The 24,476-nt window shown below is 29.3% G+C and overlaps 2 protein-coding genes across 4 annotated transcripts in view; both read left to right on the forward strand.

Moving 5' to 3' along the window:
• The window catches only part of LOC125863163 (exocyst complex component SEC5A-like), a 30,354-nt gene extending 27,691 nt beyond the window's left edge, over nt 1-2,663 (forward strand). Inside the window, exons 17-22 of one of the 3 annotated variants that reach the window (XM_049543325.1) lie at nt 218-295; nt 380-436; nt 635-784; nt 1,144-1,359; nt 1,615-1,834; nt 2,008-2,663. In XM_049543325.1, coding sequence (XP_049399282.1) covers nt 218-295; nt 380-436; nt 635-784; nt 1,144-1,359; nt 1,615-1,827 — 714 coding nt within the window. In that variant the 3' untranslated portion in view covers nt 1,828-1,834; nt 2,008-2,663. Of the gene's footprint in view, nt 1-217; nt 296-379; nt 437-634; nt 785-1,060; nt 1,360-1,614; nt 1,852-2,007 lie in introns of those variants that run through there. The other 2 variants (XM_049543324.1, XM_049543326.1) reach the window with 2 other exon arrangements.
• Nucleotides 2,664-21,134: 18,471 nt separating this feature from the next.
• Nucleotides 21,135-24,238, forward strand: LOC125863165 (trihelix transcription factor DF1-like). Its single transcript, XM_049543331.1, has 2 exons — nt 21,135-21,645; nt 22,174-24,238. Exons 1-2 carry the CDS (start codon nt 21,326-21,328, stop codon nt 23,825-23,827), a joined length of 1,974 nt encoding a protein of 657 aa, XP_049399288.1. The 5' UTR covers nt 21,135-21,325; the 3' UTR covers nt 23,828-24,238.
• The last annotated feature ends 238 nt before the right edge of the window (nt 24,239-24,476 follow it).

Below are 24,476 nucleotides of genomic sequence, written 5' to 3' on the forward strand. Positions count from 1 at the left end.
CCCCCCCCCCCCCCCCCCCCACGGACCCCTGATGACTTGATCCTCAATAATTGGGAGGTGTAACCTGAAAAAACCAAAAGCTGACAACAAGATATTGATACTTTGTGTTTGATATTTGAGAAGATTTCTCTAAAAGAATAGAGAATTGCTCTTAAACTTTGCCTTGTCCTTGATTGGAGGATTCCTAATATTCTGTTTTTTGGAAATTTTTTGTCAGAGAAATTTGTTCAGAACAGCTGCTGTAAACTATTTGTTGGAGAGTGGTGTACAATGGGGTGCTGCACCAGCAGTTAAGGTAAGAAGTCTTTCTCATTTTGGCCTGCTATAACAGAAAATGTTTTCCACTTGGAATGATAGCATGATTTTCTATGCATTGCAGGGAGTACGAGATGCTGCTGTGGATTTACTACACACTTTAGTTGCTGTACATGCAGAGGTAAATTCTCCAACACTTTTCTGGGGATATTGTTGCTCGTTCATATTTTGGGTAGACGGAGATTTTAATTGATTTGTCTGGTGCATAGTTTAAAAAGTTCTAAATCTCAAAACTCTTATCTTTATTTGGTGTTTTTCTTATACCATTCTCTCCCGCATTGCTTAGTCTAACTTTCTAATTTTGATTTTTCTCTTACAGGTCTTTGCCGGTTGTAAGCCTCTGTTGGATAAGACACTTGGTATTCTTGTTGAAGGTCTAATAGACACTTTCTTAAGCCTTTTCCATGAAAACCAAGAAACAGATTTTACAGTATTAGACGTGAATGGCTTTTGTCAGCTTATGCTTGAGGTTAGTTAAATTGTTAGTGCTTCCCCGAATCACTTTTTTTTCTGTTAGAAAGCTTCTGTTTGGATGGTGCAAATACAATTTGGTTTTTTGGTTTTTTGCTTTTGTTTGATTGAGTGCTTTTGTATTGCTTAAGCTTTTATGCTGGTTGCAACAAGTAGAAGCAGAAATATATTTTAAAACAAAAATGTAGAGAGGGTTCAGATTCGATTCCATGTTCTTGCATTTGCTTCTCTACATATTTTTTATGGACTACTGAAAGTTGATAGAATAAAACAGGGAACTGAAATGGATAGGTCATGCTCTCCCATGCCTAACTGCATGGCGTTGACTCTGATAGTCTGTATGGCTTAATCCTGCAGCTTGATTATTTTGAGACCATATTGAACACTTACTTTACACATGAAGCAAGGGAGTCTCTAAAAACTTTACAAGGGGTCCTTTTAGAGAAAGCAACTGAGAGTGTCCCAGAGACTGTTGAGACTCCAAGCCATAGTCGTCGGCAAACACGTGGAAATGATGATGCACTTCAGGATGAAAGGCAGCAAGGGGGGACTATATCACCTGATGATCTGATTGTATGAAATACTTTCTCTATAGACTTTTTTCCAGATTTTTTGTCGTGTCCTTTTTCTATGCAATATTCTTTAGACGTCGTTAAGACATAAATTTTCTTACAGAATATTGTTTATTATCACAAAGTTCAGTCCAACCAGCAAGTTTTCTGTTGGCTATCATATTTGCCTTGGACCAAATTATATAGTTTAGACATTGTCATTGAAGTGTTTCACCACCTTTTCTTACATGCCTTTGGATTGTTCTGAATTTCACAGGCTCTTGCGCAGCAGTATAGTTCTGAGCTACTTCAATCTGAACTCGAGAGGACACGAATCAATACAGCATGCTTTGTGGAGTCAATTTCTCTGGATTCTGTCCCAGATTCAGCAAAAGCAGCTTATGCTTCTTTTAGAGGATCAATGGATTCTCCCGGTAGAGGATCTCAAAGTGTCGGACCCCCAAGCTACTCCAAACAAAGACGCCGATAAATTAGAGGTATCCATTTTCTTTTCTCAAAGTCCTTCTCCCATAATGCTTGTGCAGTTGTATTAATGATATTGACCTTTTGCTGATAATTTCACTATAATCACAAGCCTAATTTTAACTTCTGTGTTGCTGATAATGAAACCATAATCACAATCCTCATTCTAATTCGTTCACGATTTCAGGATCAGTTGAATTTAACAATATCAAAGGATGATTGGCAGTTGGATGACACAGCCTTAATTAATTCCTGTTTATAATGTGTTCAAGTGTTCCGCTTTAATTTTCGTCCCATATTTCGAGCTTCACAGTGGGGAAGCCTCTTCATTTAGCTGTGAAACACAGTCCACAAATGATTTGACAAAATAATCTTTAGGTGTATCCTGCAAGTTGTTTGTTCTATCCAAATGTACCTTGACCCAACAACTTGTATGCTTCCATCTTACTCGACCGTGTAGAAGCCCTTCAGCTGGCTCTCATCTAAAATAATCTTCTCGGAGAAAGGCACAATAATGGTGGGAACTGGGAAGCAAGGAATCCAGTCTCTGCATTTTCTTGCCAGAAAGTTGAGGTGAAAACTGGAGAGTTACTCATCCAATTCATATTGTTCTTATATTTTGCATATCCAGATTGACCATTGAAAGAGTAAAGCTTCTGTTTGTCACATTCGTGTTTGGTACGGAGAATATTTTCCAATGTTTGTTAGTCAAAATGTTGCGTAAATATTTCTCTATGTAGATAAGTTGTTTAAAAACAAGGAAAATGACTTCCTTGGTAGAAGTAGGAACCCAACCTAACACACTCATCTCTAATTGTAACTTCATGGTATACCCATGGATTGGCCAGTTCTTATTTGGAAGGCTGCAATTTCTTAACTGCCGCCGTTTCTACTCCTGCTAATAGTTTAGCACATTCGTTGTTGTTACTATGGGGTCCTGAAACACAAGGAGATTTTACTCGGTGTCAATTTGGGGGTCTATGGACTTTTGTTGCTCTCTATGGAGCTTTTGGCTTGATAGGTTTCATGTTACGTCAATTCAAGCTTGCTCGATCTATTCAATTGAGACCTTATAATGCAATCGCATTCTCTGGTCCAATTGTTGTTTTTGTTTTTGTATTTCTAATTTATCATCCCTTCAGAGGTAGGAGCGGATCTAGGGCCTTGCCAGGTTGTTCATCCGAACTCCCTCAGCAAAAAATAATGTTGCATAGATTTTGAATTTTTTGAACACGGGTAGAGGCTAGTTCCGTGGTTTAGGGGTTTAAAATTCACCTTAAGGTTACAAATTCAAAATTCAAGCGCTACATTTTTATTTTCGAATCCACTCGATGAAAATCATGAATCTGTGTCATTGGAGGTAAGCTAATGCATGATGCTTGTGGAGTTTGGCAACATGAGTTTATTGTTAACACTTCGGGTTAGAAAAACCATACACTACAACTGAAAAAGGAACAACTAGATGTAATTGTGCACTATAACTTGGATTGTCAATTGAGGACAAATAGTGTGATATTTATGAGAAAACCACAAAAAAGGGAAAATTAGCAATTAAGTCATAATACCTAACATAATTAGTCAAAATAACAACACTTTAAAATATTTATTTAAAATGTCAGAATGGCAATATTTTGGAAAATAATATGTATTCAGATTTTAGTATTTAAAATTAATTTTATTTGTGAAAACAATCCTATATTGAACCAAATTCTAAATTAATAACTGTTTAAAAAGAAAAGAAAAATTAAACCAATACTCATTATCCTTCCATCTTCACCTTTCACGTTTCTACCCCTTTTTTCACGTTTTCAGATTCTCTTTCTTCAAGGTGCTCACAAATTGTTCATCAAAATATATATTTTAATTCAAGAAATTTTCTCGATTGTTAAACGTAATCTCTTTATTAATTCAAGCAGATTTCTCGATTGGCGAGGTAATTTCCATTATTTATTTAGATTTATTTTGATTTGTTGTTTAAAATCACCGATTATGGTGTATATTCCGGATTCTATATATTACGGATTTTCAGTTGAATTTTTTGAGTTTTATGTGATTTTGTTTAGGTATTCCTCAAATATTTATGATTTTCAAATTTTTTTCAATTTCTTTTGTGATTTTCTTTTAATTTTTTAGATTTTGTAGAATCTAGAAATTCATATATATGCTTATTTTATTTAATACATTTTAATATTTGATAATATCGATTTTTATGCAAGTTTGTTTACATATTCATGTAAAATTTATATATTTTAGATTTTTAGTTGATTAAACAATTTTTTTTTGATTTCGTTTTAATATTTCAGATTTATTAGAATCTACAAATTCATTCATATGATTATTTTGTTTGGTTTTTAATACATTTATATTTGCTTTTAGGGCTTTAGATTTGGGGAAAGCATCTGCCTGTCTACAATGTCTGAATCAACAAGTTTTACATTTTTTGTTTTTACATTGTATTTCAATTCCAATTAGTATACCAACATGTTTGTATTTCCTTCTTAATTTGTATTCATCCTAACTGTATGCTAACAATTTTGTATTTTATTGGGTATTCATTATGTATTTCAATCTCAATTTATATGTGAACAAGTTTGTATTTCTCTTTTGTTTTGTATTCAACCTAATTGTATACCAACAAGTTTTGTATTTTATGTGCCTACTTTACCTTTTAAAGTCACTTTGTATTTCAAATGAAGAGAGTTTAATTTCTTTTGTATTCACAACTTTATATTCAATCTCACTTTGTATTTTCATCTCACTTTTGTATTCATATATTGTTGTATTCAACATATAGTTCATGATCCATTAGTTCGTATTTTACCTTTCAAAGTCACTTTGTATTTCAAATGAAGAGAGTATTTCTTTTGTATTCACAATTTTATATTCAATCTCACTTTGTATTTATAACTTTGTATTTTCATCTCACTTTTGTATTCATATATTGTTGTATTCAACATATAGTACATGATCGATTAGTTACATTAACTTAATGAGATACAAATTATTATATGCATTCAAACAGAAAAACAACTACTAAACTAAAAAAAAAAACAATTTCATTCGTTATACATCATAATTTGGATACAAAACATCCAAAAAAAGTTATAAATCCCAATGCATACAAAGATATCACTAAATCAATCAGAAAAAAAAAACACTCTTGTACTCGACATATACGAATATCTCATCCAAACAAATAAAAAAATCAAAAACAAAATAGCTGATTGTTTTTCGATTGTTCACTGAATGCGACAAATTTATAGTTGTCAATTTTGAAAAATTCTGTTTCAAAAATATGTCGTATTCAACTCGAAGAAGCTTTGAAAGTTATCAAATGAACGATTCGGAAGACAAACTAAATTATTTTAATTTTTTTTTTTGATGTTCTTAAGAAGAAAGCAAAAAAATGCTCGACGGAAAGATGACTATTTATACTCTTTTCAAAACGTAACTGATTCGTATTTAAAATCTTGTTTACCTTTTTTGAATTTTTTTGTTCCATGATTTTCTCTATTCTGTTATTAATTATTTGTATTCTTTCAAATTAATCAAAATAAAATAAATACATAACTAATCCCTTAACAAACTAAAATAATGACATTTTTAATAAATAATGAAACTGTTGCTAAGGAGTCCCACTAAAAGATAAAATATTGTTGTTTTGAAAATTTTTCCCAAAAAAAAAGCATAAATAAAATAATATAGCTTGCAAACAAAAAGCTAATCCAATTATTTGTTATTTTTTCCTCTCTTGTTGCATCACATTGAAGTTGACATGAGTAAAATCAAATCAAGTGGACTTAAGACTCTGAAAGTAACATCAACCATATGTCCACAAAGAATTTCTTTATTGGGTAATTAATGAAATGTCCATGAAACCAAAATATTAATTTTTTAAATATTTTGTCTCATACCTTCTTAAGAAAAAATGTTTATAAAATATTCAACATATATATACATTGGTTATGACTTTAAAGTATATAACACTATAATCCTACTATTCTTATGAAATTAGGTTATGCAATTTTTAATGGCCGCTTTTTGAGGTTTCACCCTTTTCATCTCTTTATCTCTATGTTTCAGTTGCGTTTAATTTGGTGTAACTTTAAAGTTTTAAGCTGAAGCTTTACGTTACGAAACAAATATTTTATTTTCAAATTATCACAATTTTGTAAATGAATATAGATGGATAATTTATTTTATTATCCAGCTAGGATAATCCTGTAAAAGTCTTTTTTTAAAAAAAAAATAATCAAATTGTGGTTTGGTATTTGAAGTCAACATGAACTATTTTTCCCCTTTTTAAAATGTCCCTTTTACACACAGCTGCTCAATGTGGGCTTTTCTTTTGGTCCATTTATTATGGGCCCATTAATAGTGACATTTAACATGCACCTTCATTTTCATGGGCCTCACTTTTCAATTTATTACCCACTTGTAAATTATTCTTTTCACCTTTTTTATGCTCCTTTCTTTTTTTGGTAATGGGGATTGATTCCCTTCTTCCATTCTTTTGTTTATTTTGTTTTTTCAATTTATTTTCTTTGCTTAAGATGAAATTGACATTTTGAGGGAAAAAATCATTCTTATTTTAGCGCGATAACTCGGTATATCTACTATACGACCTTTTTTTTGTGCTTATTTCTACTAATCAGACAGGGTTTGTTAAAGGAAGAACTATTGTGGAGAATAGACACAAGAAATAATCAGAGAAATATGAAGGGAAACTTACAGAAATCTCACTAGTTTAGGGGTTAATTATTTGGATGCGCTCTAATTTGCAATATTACGAATCTTATCTGATTTTGGTACATCCAGATATATGTATCTCGTGATACATGGAGCCAAAATTAGGTGTAACTTGTTCTAGATATGATGTATCGAAGTAGATTTGCATGTATCTGGGATATATAGATAGGGATGACAATGGGAGGATGCGGGGCAGGGTGGATTTAAGGATATGTGGGGCGGGTGGGATGTGGGGCGGGTTGAAGTGGGTTTTTAAAAACTAATGTGGGGTGAGGTGGGTTGTGGGTCTGTGCGATTTTATGCGGGTTCAAACTTAAGTTTAAATTTTTACATGTTATAAGAGTGATAGAGCATAATTTATCAAGATAATTTCTTTGAAGTCACTAAAATATTCAAGATAGTAAATGAAAATGGTTCAATCAAAACTAATATGGTTTCTTACATGCATCCCAATTTAACCTCTAAAAAACAAAATTTTAAGTCATTATCTATTGAATTAATACAACTTAATGAGAAAATGAATTTATTTTTATGAATTTTATTTTTAGTATCAAACTTAATTAAAAAAGGAAATAATCAAAAGTTTATGCGGGTCGGGTTATGCGGGGTGGAGTGGAGCGGGTTGAAAATGAAAAAAGTTGTTATACGGGGCGGGGTTAAATTTTTTTGCAGGTTAAGCTCAACCCGTCCCGCCCCATTGCCATCTCTATACATAGGCAAATCTAGCTTACTTCCCTCGATTCCTCCCGTCTCGTTCGCCACTCTTGTATATATGATATTTTAGGTACATGCGAATCACACCAGATACATACAAATACATGTATCTAGTGTGATTCACATGTATCTGGGATACATGACTATCTCGCTTGCCTACCTCCCCATCTCGCTCTCCTTTCTCTCCTTTTAATTTATCTAGGTGTATCTTCCTTAGTATATGTTACAAAATTCTTAATTAATGATAAGATATGTAATAATATAAATGTATGAATATAATTAATATATATATATATATATATAGATATATAAAAGGGGTAAAATAAGGAGACCTATATGCATGAAAAAGTGGCCACAAGAATAATATCCATGATTAAGAGGGTGAACAAATCAAACAAGGTACTTTACCTTTATATACTTAGGTTTTCTTATTTTCTATGAAAGAACTAAGCTATGTTATTATATGAGAAAATTGTATGAAATAACAAATTATTAATTCAAATTAAATGATATAGCCATAGTTTCTTTTATTTGTAATTCGCAGCAAACATTCCATATTTTTTGCCATCCCATTTGTATATCGAAATATACAAATGCATGACTCATTTGTATACCTAAATATACAAATGCAGGACCCATTTGTACACCAAAATATACAAATGCATGACCCATTTGTATATCGAAATATACAAATACAGGACCCATTTGTATACCAAAATATACAAATAGACCACATACATATTTTTTTATGTATATGTATACCGAAATATATAGATTAATAGACATAACAAACATAAAGTTTGCTATGGAGCGCAATTATACAAACTATAGCTATAACATACAAATATGATTTTTATGTTTGCTAAACCTAAAATTTACTCTTATTATAATTATCTTATAAAAAAAAAAATAGAAAACATGATACAAGAATAACAGATTGCACTTGAAATGGCTGGCCTGCAGTTTACTCTTCAATTTTAATAATTCTATTTTTTAATAATTAAAGACAAAGGAAAAAAAAAACCTTTTTATATTCCGCCGCCCATCCTCATATTAAAAAAATAAAAATAGGAAGTTAGCATGGCAAAAATAAAACAATTAATTAATATTATTATACATTTATGTCATTATGTGATATTCATCTTCTCTTCGAAAACTTTGAATAAAATAGCTTCTAAAATAATACTCCATCTATATCTCTTACTCGGTTATATTTTACATTTCAAGAGTTGAATTATATAAATTTTGATTAACATTTAAAGATGTATTTTTTCGTCATATTAATATGAGAAAGGCAATTTATAGTATTTTTTCATAAAGTTTTCAAAAATCTAAATTTTAATTATTGAATTGTTTGAATTTTATTTACCTCTAAAAATCAGTCAAATTTTTTCTCATAAAGCGAATTGTGATAAATAAAAAGAAATGAAGAAAATACTATGAAATTAGGTTTTGATAAATTAGACAAATAACAATCTTTTTCGTCATGATTTAATGCAAGAGACTTCATTTCATTTATAATTAAAAAGGCTATTATTAGAGAACATAAAGCTTTGCATTTAAATTCACAAGGAACTTAAAACATACCACCAAAGCCGAATTCAAAATTTGAAACATTAAATTAAAATTCTAATCCATTTGAATTACTGAAATCTAAATTACTAATCTGCATATTCAATAGATGTCCAGAGATATAAAAATTTTATGTTATTGGGATCGTCAATTGAATACTCTCTTTCCATGTTGATGATTTTTCTTTTCTTTTTTTTTTTAAATATTTATAATTAATTCATTATAAATTTGTGTCCAAAATTTTCTACCTACTTTAATAGAGATTGAAAACACTCTTAGACGTAGAAAATACCACTCTTAGCTATTTAAAAAAAAAAAGTTATTAAGTAGGCATACATGGATAGTTCCTATAAAGGATCGTACTAATAAAATTGAAGCCCCAAAAAGGACAATTGATTTTTTTTTTAATAAGGGAAGAAATCATAACGTTTTTTTTTTTAGAGATGGAAAATTTGCCCACCAAATATATAATTTTGCAAATTCTTCCTCAATAAGTTGGAAAAAAAAATGAAATTGGCTAATATTATAATGATACTAATTATCGTATACTTTTGGAGTGTAAAATTCACATGTAATATATACTTTAATAGTATGCAAGAATGCAACGTCGTGATACAACATAATTGTATATCCCATGTGTATATAACGTCTATAATTATTTTTTAATAAAGAGTCAATTTTGTAAATGGATATTGTTGGATAATTTTTTTACTCAGGAAATCATGTAAAAATATAAAAGTCACTCTCATAATTGAATTTGGTGTGATTAAATGAAATTTGTTTTTTCCTTATATATATATATAATCATTTGGCAGTATATTCTCTTAATTAATTAGTCGGAGGCATGTGTAGATGCTAACATATATAGCTAGTAAACAAAGGCATGTGGATTACATTATGACTTTTGTGAATTTTAATAATTTGATAATTAAACATATTAATTAATTAGCAACATCTTTTCATGTGTGTTATTAAAGCTTTGTCTCACAGAGCTATATTAGATTGCAATTAAATCTCTTCACATGCTTGTCTTGCTTCTTAATCACACTATAATTATCTGATTAATTAGCTCTAGACTATGTATCTCCAACATAATCCTTTAATTAGATATTAGGTTGTATACTTTCCTAGTGTTTGGCTTAGAGAGGTTTTTCAAAGACAAAAGAAAGACAAAGTCATTTGGTTTTGGTTTTATAAGTCAATAACAAAATATAAAACCAAAATGTATTATCCCATGTCTCAAGAAATTGGTTTAATATTATAGAGTTTGTGGTGTAAATACTGTTTAAACTTTATTTTTCCACATTAACAACAATATAATGGAGGAATACAATTCCATGAGAGTGAGCATGTACGAGTACAACGATAGAAAGAATCACACGATTTTCTATGTAATAGAAGCAATAATAGGATAGGAGTATACATGTTCATAACTGGACTCTTTTCTGATTAGAAGAGTTGCACCTAAGACTCTGAAGTAAAGGGAGGTGGTCCTAAGGGTGTCAACTGGGCCAGTTAAATTAATCTATGATGTATGTTTTTCAAGTCTTCACTGTTAAGAGAACTTGTCCCAAATTTACAATGGAGGGCAAAAATGTCTTAATTCAAATAGTTCAAAGGGTAAAAATAGATAATTTTTCCTTGTTTTGAAGTAACCATTAGTAAGAAGGGTATTTTTAGCTAATTTTATTTGTAATTGGAGGACATATTTGAACCCCTCCCCCCAAAAAAAAAAACCAACATTGAGGACATTTTTAACCAAAAAAATATAACATACAATAAAATAGACCCATTTAAAATAATTCAGGGATATATTTAATCATTTTCCCAATATTTTATATAAGAAATAAGACATGCACACACTTAGTTAATGAGAGATTATAACACTCAGAGGCGGAGCCATAATTAAGGGTTTGAGGGTTCTAATCCTCCTCTGATTAAGGGTTTGAGGGTTCTAAATTTTAGAATAGATCAAAAGAGAAAAATATTTTTGAACCCAAGTTACTTGTGTGGAAAGCATTTCCATGACCTTTTCCTTATCATTGAATTGTCAATTAATTTTGTTAGGGGTTCACAAGTTAATATAAATATATATTTATTTAATTTTCAGATACAAATACAAGATCTACGAAAAAACTATTTGGTACGTCCAAACCCACGAACCCCCACTTAACTCCGTCTCTGATAACGCTTCAAATATATCGAGAAATCAGAACTAGACATTTGAATGAATAAACAGTTCATGGGTAATTGAACATTAGGTATCTCAAACCCAAGGATGAGTTACGTTTGACATTGATATTATGTTTTTAGAAAATGAACCTTGATTTTTTTTAAAAAAAAAAATTCTAATTAGGAACTTGTTAAATTGACTAATAACATTTTGACTAAATACAAGTTAAAATTTTCAAGTTAGGACTCGTTGGTTATTATTGATTGTTTGTCTCTCCATTTTTCCTTTCTTCCCATGTGAGGAAGTGAAATTAATTACATTTTCTCATTTAAGGGAAAGCGAACTTAATTAGTTATGATTAGCAAATTGAAGATAATATAATGTTAGTAACAACTTAGTGGCAAAAACATTCACAAAATGGTAAAAAGAAAGAATTTACAGAAATTGTCATAAATAATCATCAATCAAAATAACAGTAAGTAAATGTACCCACAAATTCTCCACACACACACATATATATATATATATATATAAATCAAGTTGGTATATCATCGGAGATTAGGCTTAAATTACCGTAGAGACAAAAAAAAGTTATTAGTATGAACTATTTCCATCGACTTAAAATCTTTATAAGCGGAATTATCTAAATGTATATATCTCCATAAAATAAAATAAAACTAGCAGATATTTAATAGAATAATTGACTTATAATACATAAGATATACACAACCATCATATATTACCCTTCTATCGTGTATTGATATATATGTTATATTTATAGTCAGGGGTGATGCCAGTAACACCAAGGAAGTTTATGTGATCCCTTTTTAGTAAAAAATTACATTATTTATACATAATAAAAATTATTTTTTTACGTATATATAATAAATGTTAAATCTTCTTTAATTTCTTTATAAATTTATTTTTTATATATATTTTATAAATTAAATAATTGAATAATGCAAGTGTGTAACTATTCCAAAATAAATCTCTATATAATAGTCTTCTACCTAAAGAATTGTGGATTGCAAATTACTCTATCCCTTTTAATTTGTCTACTATATAAAAATCAATAATTATTTTTTTTTACCAAGAATTAAATAATTATATTTTTGTGGAGGAGTGAAAAGGAAAAATGTAGTTGAGTGGTTTGCTTAGCTAATGACAGATAAATTGAAAGGGTTAAATCCACATGGATGACACATGGTTTATGTCTATAATATTCGCATGCCTACCATGTTCAATTAAACCCTTTGTAACTTTTCCATATAGACAGCTCACTTTGGTCCATGTCACACTCTTAGTTTATTTTAAAAATAAAATAAAAATTGGAAGCAAGAAAAGAGGGAAACGGAGAGGGGATTACAAGATGAAAAAATAATGCAGTAGTTAATTAATTATTCATTTATCCATTTAATAATAGTTGTCCATTATATTATTTTGGGATATTCAGTAATACTTGTCCATTTTATGAAATCAATAGATAAGTTTACACTTAGTTCCTATCTTATCATTAAATATAATCATTTCTCTATTTCATTTTTCAAGACATTGTTTTTATTATATTCAAAGGGTGATATAGTAAAACTACCCTTCTATTTATAGTTTCTTAAGAAGTATGCAAAGTCAATAGTGGACAAATATTGTTGGACAAAGAGAATATTTATTTTGTTCACTTTTACATATTATATTTGGAACTGAACACACCCATTAAGAAAATAATAATTGATATGGTTATTTTATCATGTTATTCTTATTAGTTGATGTTTAGTATTTAAATCTTGAAAAATGATTTGGTGAATCAATAATTAATGCTAAGGGTATATGGAAAGTAATAAAAAAAATTGATATGTTAAAAAAATACGTAAACATAAATTTTTTTTTTTTTTTAAAATAATGGACAAATAAACAAGGAAGTAGTTATCATACACATCAATAATTTTTCAATTTCGCCAAGATAATTATTCTATCGATCTATTTTATTCGTCATGTTTTATATTCTTAAATTTTCCTTAAGAAATTATTAACTGAAAAATAAGTTGACTATATTTATTTATTACTCTTGTTTTTGTACTTTTTTGTGCATCCTAATATATGTGGCACCATTTAATTTGATATAAAATTTAAGAAAGAAGAAACTTTTTGAATTCATGGTCTAAAACAAACCTTATGACTATAAATTATATAATTAAAGATAAAAAAGAAAATTTTAAAGTTAAATTATTTTTAATTATAAAAAAATTGATACTCTTTTGAGATAAACAAAAGAAAAAAGAGTGTCACATAAATTGAGACAGAAAAAACAACTCTTTTATATAATTACTGCGTGCTAGATCAACCAAGAATTAGTTTGTAAAACAAGATTCTGAAGATCAAATATTTATCATACTTTAAAGAGAACTAAAAAAAAAAAAAAAAAAAAAGAAGATAAATTCTCAACTTTGTTTATTAATGGTTTTTGTTTGTCTTTTCAATTTTCTTGGTGGACGAAAGAGAAATAATAACAGATACTTACAGCAACTAAAGTTGCAAAATAAAAACAGAGTTAAATTTTAAAGAATAAAATATATAGATTAATTGAACCAAAAGAGAAAAAGAGAGGGGAAATTCATATTAAACACAACTCCACAATCATGACTTGCTTTGAGAATCTAATAACATTTTTATTTAAGATTTTATATATTGGTGAGTAAAAAGGGGCATTGGCTGGATATTCGGATTTGAAGTTTATGGGTTCTGAATTTTCGTCTGTCCTTTGAAATTATGGATTTTAAATTTATAACTTATATATACGAATGTAATTTATATAAATATAAAACTTGAACTAAAGCCAATGGAATAGCCACATACATAACGAGAGGTAGTTGCTCGGATGGTAAACACTCTTCACTTTCAACTCGAAGATTGCGAGTTCGAGTCACCAAAGGAGCAAAATGGGTGGAAGCTCCTAGGGAGGGAAAAAAGTAATAATAATAATAATTTTTTAAAAAAATAGCCACCAGTAAAGGAAAATCAGTTAAACACCGTTCATAAAAAAATAGTCACAAATGCAAAGAGCATAAAAAAATTGCAATAAAAAGACAAAATCATGCAATGTTTTGAAAAAAAAATGACTCTTTATGTATGATGTAAATAAGAGGGGATAACCTTTGCCACATTCCCCTTACAGCTTGGGCCATCCATTTGTGTACATGTTCACTAAAATTAGGGAATGTTTTTTTTTACTACTAAAAGCGGATTCAAAATTTTAAAATTTAACGATCTTTATGATATCTTTCACTTAATATATGATACTAACAGGATTCACAATCAAATATTTTTATAAATATTTTAATATATATAGAAAAAATTTACGCAGAAATTATTGAGTTCGGACGAATCCGCCCATATTTACAACTTACAAAGTTGAAGGACCCTACCATAATGTGGTGTGTTGTGCTGTAGTATGGAGTTTGTGCAAAATAGTTCTTGCCACGTTCAAAAAGAAAATGTCCATGTGAATTCGTGTTTGTGTTTTTATGTAAAAATTATTTGTAAAATTAATTATTCGTAAGTTGAAAAAAAAAATATGAGAGTGAAATTTGGAATATTAAAGTCAATACTCAACACAACTAATATATACACTCAACACAACTAATATATACTATCAAAAAAATATTACAGATTTATGACGAAATATATAATTATTACTTGTTAAAAATTGTAATCGATCTATAACGATTATTTTACCCCTTTAAGAGGGCACAACTTCAAGATTGAACGTGAAGGGTAAACAACCCTCTCTTATGGGTATTAGTTTCTTACTTCTATGAAATAATATGTACTTAGTAAATATTTTTTTAGATCGGATACATAAGTACTACAAAATCAAAATATTTTAAAAAAATTATTTGAGTCATCGAGTATAATAGTAACGTTAAATTCTTTTTGGTACATAGGAAATAATTATAATTCAAAAATATTTTATTTTATTAATTTCAATTTCGAATACTTTTTTGTTTTAAAATATCAAACATAATTTTATCTATACACCTACTAATTATATTCAATTAATTAACAAAGTTAACAAAGTATCCACCGCTAGTATATGATGCAGGTAACGTGGAAGTGGAATAATTCTTATAATTTATTTACTAGAAAAGTTTGAGTATAAATCAATAATCAAAATATCACACAACTAATTCATAATGGGTGCGGTGGAATGATAAATATTCTTTTCTTTTAAATTAAAATTTTGAGTTTAAAGCTAGAAAATAGATATGGCTTTAGTAGGAATCGTTTTTATCTCATGTAAAGAGACTTTTCAGTATAAACTCAAATTAATCAAACTCCAAAACAAATATCAAATAAAAATAAGAAATAGAAAGGTCTCATACCAAATTACCAATTATACATGGTAGCTAACCACCACTATACCTTAATAGAGTATTAATCAAACTGAAAAAATTGACCCAAAGAAAAATTAACACAAAAATAATAAATATTGCAAGGTTGTCGTGGGGGTATTAATTAGTCAATTAATAAATCTAGAGTTTGAAAATAATAATGCAATCAACAATAAGTGATTTCAGTTAAAATTAAAACATATTAAATTGATTTACAACTGTACAAAAAAAGATGTATATCCAAGTGTCTTTTTAATAATTTAAAATATGGATGTTGACACATCATCTTCATCCAACTCATAGCATTAACTTTTTCAATAGTATATGGGGCTTAGAGTATAGTATATTTAATTTACAATGATTACAATCTCATACTATATGTTAGTAATACTTTTTAAGGTTTTTCGTTCCATGTTCGATATTTGTATTGATGTCTAACTAATCTAGATTCATATCGAATAGAGCTCATATCGAAGTAGTATTTTTTATTAAGAATTTTTTTATACTCAAAAATTGAAACTAGGACCTCTGATTAAAATTAGAGTAGCATCATTCACTGCACCACATCTCGGATGGATAATAATACTTACTAACATGAAGACATCAACTATTTCATTTATGTATTTTCTAAAAAGTAAACTCAATTATGCCAACAACATCCATTTTCACATTGCCATCAAGGATTTGTAATTAATTAAGATTAAATCACATTAATTAATTTAATTAATAATGTCAGCTAGAAGAATCTTTCTTACTCACCACTAAATTGACAGTAAGTAGTGCTTGGCATCAATTATACATATATACCTTATACTTTTAATTTAATTATCTATACATTATTATTGTCTTCGTCAGTGTGGACGTATGTAGAAAGTAACTTATAATTAATTCATCCAAATTCAATTATTTTGGCTTGAATCTTATATATGTAAAATGAAATTTATCAAATAAATATAGATGATAAAATTTTAAAATCAAATATAGTGTAATAAAATCTCGAATTTAAACTTATGATACTTAAATTCTGAATCTGTCTTTTGTTGTTAATGTTAAGTTTTATAATATGTGTTCGTAAAAAAATCAATTCCTCATTTTGAGTATTCGAATTTTGTTCCTTAATTTCACTTTTTTAAGGTCCATAAATTATTTTGGAATTTGTTGAAATGGTTCAGGTTGGGACTCGAGAGATTCAAGTTACTTTAGATAAGAAAAATTAGACATATTCAGTATATAATCCTATAAATAAGGTGAAGAGAATAAACTATATATACACAATCTTATTTCTTTCTGATAGACACTCGATTTTAAATCGAAATAAATTTATACAAGAGGACATAACAATATAACATTGTAGATGTGTATATAAAATTATATATGAACTGACGGTATATAATTAGGTAAACACCTTGGATCTAATGAAACACATACATAAAACAAATTAGGAAAAATAAAGTTAGCTACAAAAAATAATAATTACATGCACTAATTATAATTACCATCCATATAATATAGACATAAATATATACATAGTTCATACGTAATTAATCAAATCTCACACACACAACATAAATCCATAGACCGTAGTATAATAGAAATTCGATAAAATGATCTTCTATAATCATTTACAAATTGCATTAAAAAAAAAACATTTTCAGATCTTGAATGCATAAAAATGAAGATATTTTATACACGTAAAAATGAAGATCGTAAAAGATAAAAGTTCATAAAATTAAAAATAAATTTATAAAGAACTACAAATTTAAATCTCTAGTTCGATTAATTCCAAGTTATATACCATTATTTTTATTTTGTGGCACTCTAAAGTATTCAACATCATTCTACTAAACGGTCTTAAGTTATGAGACTTGAACAGTATTTTTCATAAATTTAAACTGATTTTATCTTAAAAATTCTACACTTTGATATGTTATTTTATTTATGAATTAACTTTTCAGCTTCTACTTCAATAATTTCTTTTAGGAAAAAGTGGAAAATATATTCCTCAACGTTCTAATTTAGAGCGAATATATTATTTCATTAGAAAGATAGTGCAAATATACTCTCATCATCTAATTACACATTATTTATTAGACGTAAAGAATATATATATATATATATATTATTTTTAAACAATAAATACTTTATTTATATTATAAAATTGAAGAGTATATTTGTCTTTTTCCCTTTTTATTTTTTTTCATGAAAAGAAAATATGATTAGTAGTAAAATGTAAAGAAAATGCGGCTAGTCTTCTCATCATCAATTGCGTGCCATTCACCTCTCTTCTTCTTTTTCTGAAAATATGTGCAACAAAACGATGGGTGCCCCATTTTGCTTTTGGTATATTCCTTTGTTTCAATTTATATGATGTTATTTAATTTAATATAAAAAAAAATTAAAAATATATGATCTAAAATAAAATATAAATATTTATATGACTGTAAAGTATTTTATTAAAAACAAAATAAAATATTTTAAAATTAAATAATTTTTTGATATAAAAATATACATTATTTTTTTTAGAAATAAACTAAACAGAAAAGTAAATCATATATCATGTACATATTACTCTAACAATTCACTTTGGGTTAGTTGAAATAACCCAAAATAATGCATTATTTAATATCTTCCAGCCTAGCTCCCAAAACAATATATTTTGCTTATCTCACTTGTTCACGCAAACTATAAATCAAGATTCTACATGTATAATTTTATGTATTTGATTATAAATCATTTGTAATTATTGCTCATTTGTATTTACATGAATTATTGATTGGTGGGGTCCATAATTGGCATTAATTATTGGTAACTCTTAGGTAAAAAAGTTTGACTCCACACATTAACTAACCTATATACAATCATAGGCAAAATAGGCCCACCATAGTGGAAATAATTTTTTATGATTATTCACAAATTAAATTATTATTTTTTAATAATTATATAAAATCTTAGATTTTTTTTATAAAAATAAATTATAAAGAGCAACAATAATAAATATCTCTAGATACTTAGACCAAACAAAAAAATTAATTAGTATAACTTCAAAGGCTTCGCTTCCGTTTTCGCTCTATAATATTCACCTTCTTTGTGAATGACAATATTACGCTGATCTCCCTTATTTTGGTTTTTTTCTAACCATTCTTTAAATTCACAAAGAGATAAATATAAGTCAATTATAACTTAACAAATTTATCCTTTTTATATTAAAAATAAAAACTAGTATTGCATACGTATAAAAAGACAAAAAGTAGCTACGTGAAATGGCCCCAAAAAATTAATTTTTCATTTGTACACTAAAAATAAACACTGAATAAATGATGAGAACTTCCTCTTTGAAAATCTCTACCATTTATTACGGTAGGTTGCAGCCTAACTAACAGAATTTACTTAATTTCAACATCAAATGGCCTACATCTCACTAATTTAATTTTTTTTTCGCTTTGATATTTAGTATCTGCTATAAACCTCGATTAATTTAAAATAAAAACATTTTATATTAATTATAATTCTATTTTAAAGCTAAAATTTGAAACTTCTGATTAATTTTTTTTAAAAAGTACGTACATATCCTAGCTTAATATTTGAAAATTAACTAATTTAACTATGATCGGCTTTCATTGTGTGATGAGCATAGAGTGTGTATAGTTAATTTCACCGTTGTTTGACTGATCAAAATTATTTACTAGCGATTTTGATTTCAATAAATGCGAGTTGCAGCTTGCAATTCGAGGACCACTTGAGTCATTAATTTTTATAACTTAGGTTTTGAACAAATTATTATAACCAACTTCTTTTCAAACTCCAAAATTGTCACCCTCCAGCTGTAGGGTCCCCTATACCTACGTGGCTCCACAAGCTCCATAATTTCATAAATTTAATTACTCACTCTATGAAAAGTAAAAATATTTTTCAAAAAATAGTATTAATTGGAAAGAAACCTCATTTACCTATAATTGGCAGTAATTTTTATGAGTCAAAAGTTTTATGTTTTGATAGTACAAAATAATATCTGCTCAATCATAATATTATTTTTTTTATGATGGTATGTTGTTTAGTAACTTTTGGCTTCTCAGTGATGATGATGAATTTTTTAACGAAATTTTGAGGAAAAGAATATTTAATAGCTTTTGTTTGAAGGTCGTTCAAGAGCTTAACAATAGTTTGAGGTTCTTCATCAACATTTTCGTATTCATCTTCTACCTAATATATTTTTTACAAAAAATATTATTATATAGTATTTGAGTATGACTGTTGTAGACGAATAATTTTACAAAGAGTGTATTACTATAATAAATGTAATTGTTATTATACGTGGAATGTTCTTATATAGAAGTAAAAATATGAAAAATTCCTTCCAAAGAAAATGGTCATTAGAGTGAAATGTCATTATAATAAGGGATCACAAAACAGGATAGGTAAAATGGAACAAAGGGAGTAGTATTAAGGAGCCATTTAGTACGAGCAATAAGAAAAAGATGATTTCGGGATAAAATGCAAGATTGTTTTATTGTGCGTTTATTAACAACAACAGGTACTAGATAACTCACCTAATATTTTTGCCTCCACTGGAATCAGAGCCTGAGATATCATGACTCTCAACTATTTCATTGACCACTAGGCCACACAGATGCAATCACAAGATTGTTTCTCACCATTTTGTATTACAATGGTTGAATAATTTTTATTTTATTTTATATATATATATATATATATATATATATATATATATAGATGATGATGATGAAATAAATAACTTAAATCCCTTTGTGATAACTCTATTGATTCTTCATCTTCAAAATCAGAGATTTAATTTTCTAATCCTTTATAAAAGTTTGTCATTTCTACAAATGAGAGATCTTTATTTTTTATATAAGATATTTAAAAAATCATTTTATAAGTAGTTATAACAAGAGATCATTTGCACCTTCAAAAACAACTCTCAAGGACATTTTAGGAATTTCCTAGAATCAAACTAATAAAGTATATATTATAAGAAAGGAGATCTCATATCATTCATCATCAGGTGAAAGTAATATAAAATTAGTCAGATTAGCATCTATGATTTAAAAGGTCAATGGGATTCATGTTATAGATGCTTTTGCCTTTTCAATATTTAACCCCCCCCCCCCCCTCCCTCCCCCTCATCTACCCCTAGTTACTCACCTCACCCCCTCTTTCAGCTAATTACAAGGTGAAAAAATCGAACTCAACTCTCATCAATAACATGACAGCTCAGATAATCAACGAACTGAGTTACTAAGATTCTGCTCGACCCCTAATCCCCGCCCATTGTTTCTCCTTTTTATTTGCCTTTTTTACAAGTATAGCCAACAGCCACTGAAATCCAAAATGCCAAAAAAGTAAAGATGACCTACTTGAGCCGGCTTTTAACTATATTTAGCTGGACAGACAAAAACCAACTTATTATCCTCGTCGTCGCTCTCTCTACAATTATACATATATTTTTATGTATATATACGAAACAAATTATGTGTATATATTTCAATAATATTAATAAAATAGATGATACACATTATTTGGTATGTATTTAATATTATACCATAGCGATTATTTTATAATTATAACAGCCTGAATGAACTAAAGTGACCCTTTTGGGTTATCTTGATAATAAAGAAAATACATTTGCTTTTTTATTTTCTTTTTCTTTTTTTTGTGTGTATACTTTTTTTTTTCTTTGTATTTTAAGGGGGGTGTGAGATTGACAGACAGATCCCACCGAAATAAATTACTAACAAATTCACTACACCCCATCTTCATAAAAACCCACAGAATTCACCAATCTTTTTTGTTGTTTCATTTATTTTTATTTATAATAATTTTTTTGAGCTATAATTGCTTGTTGAGAAGAAGAAGAAGAAGAGGGCTGACTCCTCTTTTAGAATTAGAAAAAGATGCTTGGTGTTTCTTCAAGTTTAATAGCTAGCAGTACTATTACTGCTACAGGTGATGGAGCTGCCGTTTCGGCAGCTCCATCACAGCTACCACTGCCACTGCCACCGCCACCACAAGAAGCTCCGGAAAGTGGAGGAAGTAGTGAAGGTGGTGGCGGTGGAGGAGATTTGTCAATTGGCGGTGAAGATGGTGAAAGGAATTCAGGTGGAAATCGGTGGCCGAGGCAAGAAACTTTAGCTTTACTGAAAATTAGATCGGAAATGGATGTTGTTTTCAAGGATTCAAGTCTTAAAGGACCGTTATGGGAAGAAGTTTCCAGGTACTGTTTTTTTCTTTTGGTTCATTTAATTACTCTTTCATCATCATTATTATCATGCATAGAATTCAGTATATAGAATCTTTTTTGAACAAAATTAAGAGATCTATATTTGGAATTGAAAAGTACTATTATTTATTTCAGCAGTTTTTTTTATCAGGAATTCAGTGTCAAGCTTTTTGGTGATTTTTAGTTTTGTTGTTATACCATTTTCTGCTGATTCCAGCAAGAAATTTAGGATGAGTTTAATTAATTTCTCTACTCCTCTTCAACACTTTTTGTGCTTTCACTATTTTTCAGAAAATTCTAGCAAAGATCTTGATAATTAATGGTTTCTTAATCCTTATGTTTTATTTTATGTATATAAAAATAGTATTAGTAGTATGAGATTTTGTTTTATTATTACCAATGAATAATGAATATATATGAGATCAGATAATTAAGACAAGGTGTTAATTAAGATTTTTGTTCTTTGTATTTTATCTTATTTCAAAAATTGTTTCATTGCGAATTTTGTTGTTTGTTTATCAGGAAATTGGCGGACTTGGGTTATCATCGAAGTGCCAAGAAATGTAAAGAGAAATTTGAAAATGTTTACAAGTATCACAGGAGAACGAAAGAAGGCCGTGCTTCGAAAGCAGATGGAAAAACTTATCGTTTCTTTGATCAGTTACAGGCTTTGGAAAACAATCCCTCTTCTCATTCTAATTTACCGCCACCTCCATTAGCAGCAACACCGATAACAATGGCAATGCCAATGCGATCAGGAAATAATTCAGTAAATCCTCCAATGCCAACGCCAACGCCACAAAATCATAATCATAATCATTCTTTTGTTGTTTCTCAGAATACTGTTGTGACAGTAGCAGCGCAGCCTGCTGTTAGTCATGTTATGACAACTCCACCTGCGCTGCCACTGTCACAACCACTACAGCCGATAGCTAATAACTTGAACCAGATGAATCGGCCTCAAGGTAATACTATTACCACAAGTTTTCTGTCGAATTCAACTTCATCTTCTTCAACTTCGTCAGATGAGGATATACAAAGGAGGCACACGAAGAAGCGGAAATGGAAGGTATTCTTTGAGAGTTTGATGAAGGATGTGATTGAAAAGCAAGAGGAATTGCAGAAGAAGTTTTTGGAAACGCTTGAGAAGCGCGAGAGGGACAGGCTGATGAGAGAGGAGACATGGAGAGTACAAGAAATGGCTAGATTGAATCGGGAACATGATCTTTTAGTCCAAGAAAGATCAATGGCAGCAGCAAAAGACGCAACAATCATCGCCTTCTTGCAAAAAATAACTGAACAGCAAAACGCACCAATCCCGAATAGTACTAATAATACTTCTCCTTCTCCTTTTCCACTTGCTCAAATTCAATTAAAATTGTCCGAAAAGCCATTCAGTGCACCACCACAACCACAACCACCAGCTATCGCGGTATCACTACCAATGACAATACATACCCCAGCACCAGCACCAGCACCAGCATCAACACCAGCACTGCCACAGGCACTGACATTACCTGTGGTGTCTGCAAAATCATTTGAACCTCCAAAATCCGATAATGGTGGCGAGAATTTCTCTCCAGTAAGCTCATCAAGATGGCCAAAAGAAGAAATCGAAGCATTGATCAGCCTCCGAACCTGCCTAGATCTAAAATACCAAGAAAATGGACCAAAAGGACCACTCTGGGAAGAAATTTCATCTGGAATGCGAAAGATAGGATACAATAGAAATGCAAAGAGATGCAAGGAAAAATGGGAGAACATCAACAAGTACTTCAAGAAGGTAAAAGAAAGCAACAAAAAAAGACCAGAAGATTCCAAAACTTGCCCATATTTCCACCAGCTGGAAGCACTCTACAAAGAAAAAGCCAAGCACGAAGTTGTTCCACATAATCCTCTCACTCCTCCTCCCATCATGGCTCAACCCGAGCAACAATGGCCAATTCCTCAAAATCAACCTCATCAGCAGCAACAACAACAACAACAACAAAATCGTGATCATCATCACGATAATGAAAGTGACAGCATGGATCAGAACGAAGACGAAGACGATTTGGAAGAAGAAGAGGACGAAGAAGACGAAGGTAATGGTTATGAAATGGTCACAAACAAACAACAACCATCATCAATGGCGGCTGCCACGGTAACAACAACAGCAACTACTGCTGCAGTTTAAAATTATAAGCACAAAAATAAAATTGAGAACAACATAAGCAGTACTGCACTGCAATAGCATCAAGTGACTGTGCATTGGGAATGGCAAGTGGGGCAACAGATTGTGCAGAGATTTGTCGTATTCAGAAATTCTTGTTGGCGAGAGAAGACGGTGACTGCAGTAAAAAAAAAAATCATTTGGAAATTAATGCAAAGGCATTTAAGTTTACACATGTTTTTTTTTTTGTTTGGTAAAGGGGTATAGCTGTTAATTTTTATTTTTATTTTTGTGGTAAAAGTACATTTTCATTTTCATTATTTATTTATTATTTGAAATTTGAAAAAAAATAAAGTTTTATTGAGGAATGGGAGGGGTAGAGAAAAGAGGCATATTATAAAAGAATAAATGCAGGGATAATGTAATTTGTACTCTCTTTTTTTTCCTTTTATTTTGTTCATGGGTGTAAAAAATGTGAGAAAATGGTTTACTGCATTTAAATTTTTAGTTGTTAAAAGTTCTTGTTATAACTTCTTGTGCAATAGATACTAGTTATATCATGTGGGGTACATGATTTGATACTTGTGAGTATAGTTCGATGCATAAATCAAAGAACCGTCATATTTTATTACGACTTAAACTTGTGATCTATAGATTAAATAATTTACGATTT

This window comes from Solanum stenotomum, chromosome 4 (genome assembly GCF_019186545.1).
Source record: "Solanum stenotomum isolate F172 chromosome 4, ASM1918654v1, whole genome shotgun sequence".
Lineage (NCBI taxonomy): Eukaryota > Viridiplantae > Streptophyta > Magnoliopsida > Solanales > Solanaceae > Solanum > Solanum stenotomum.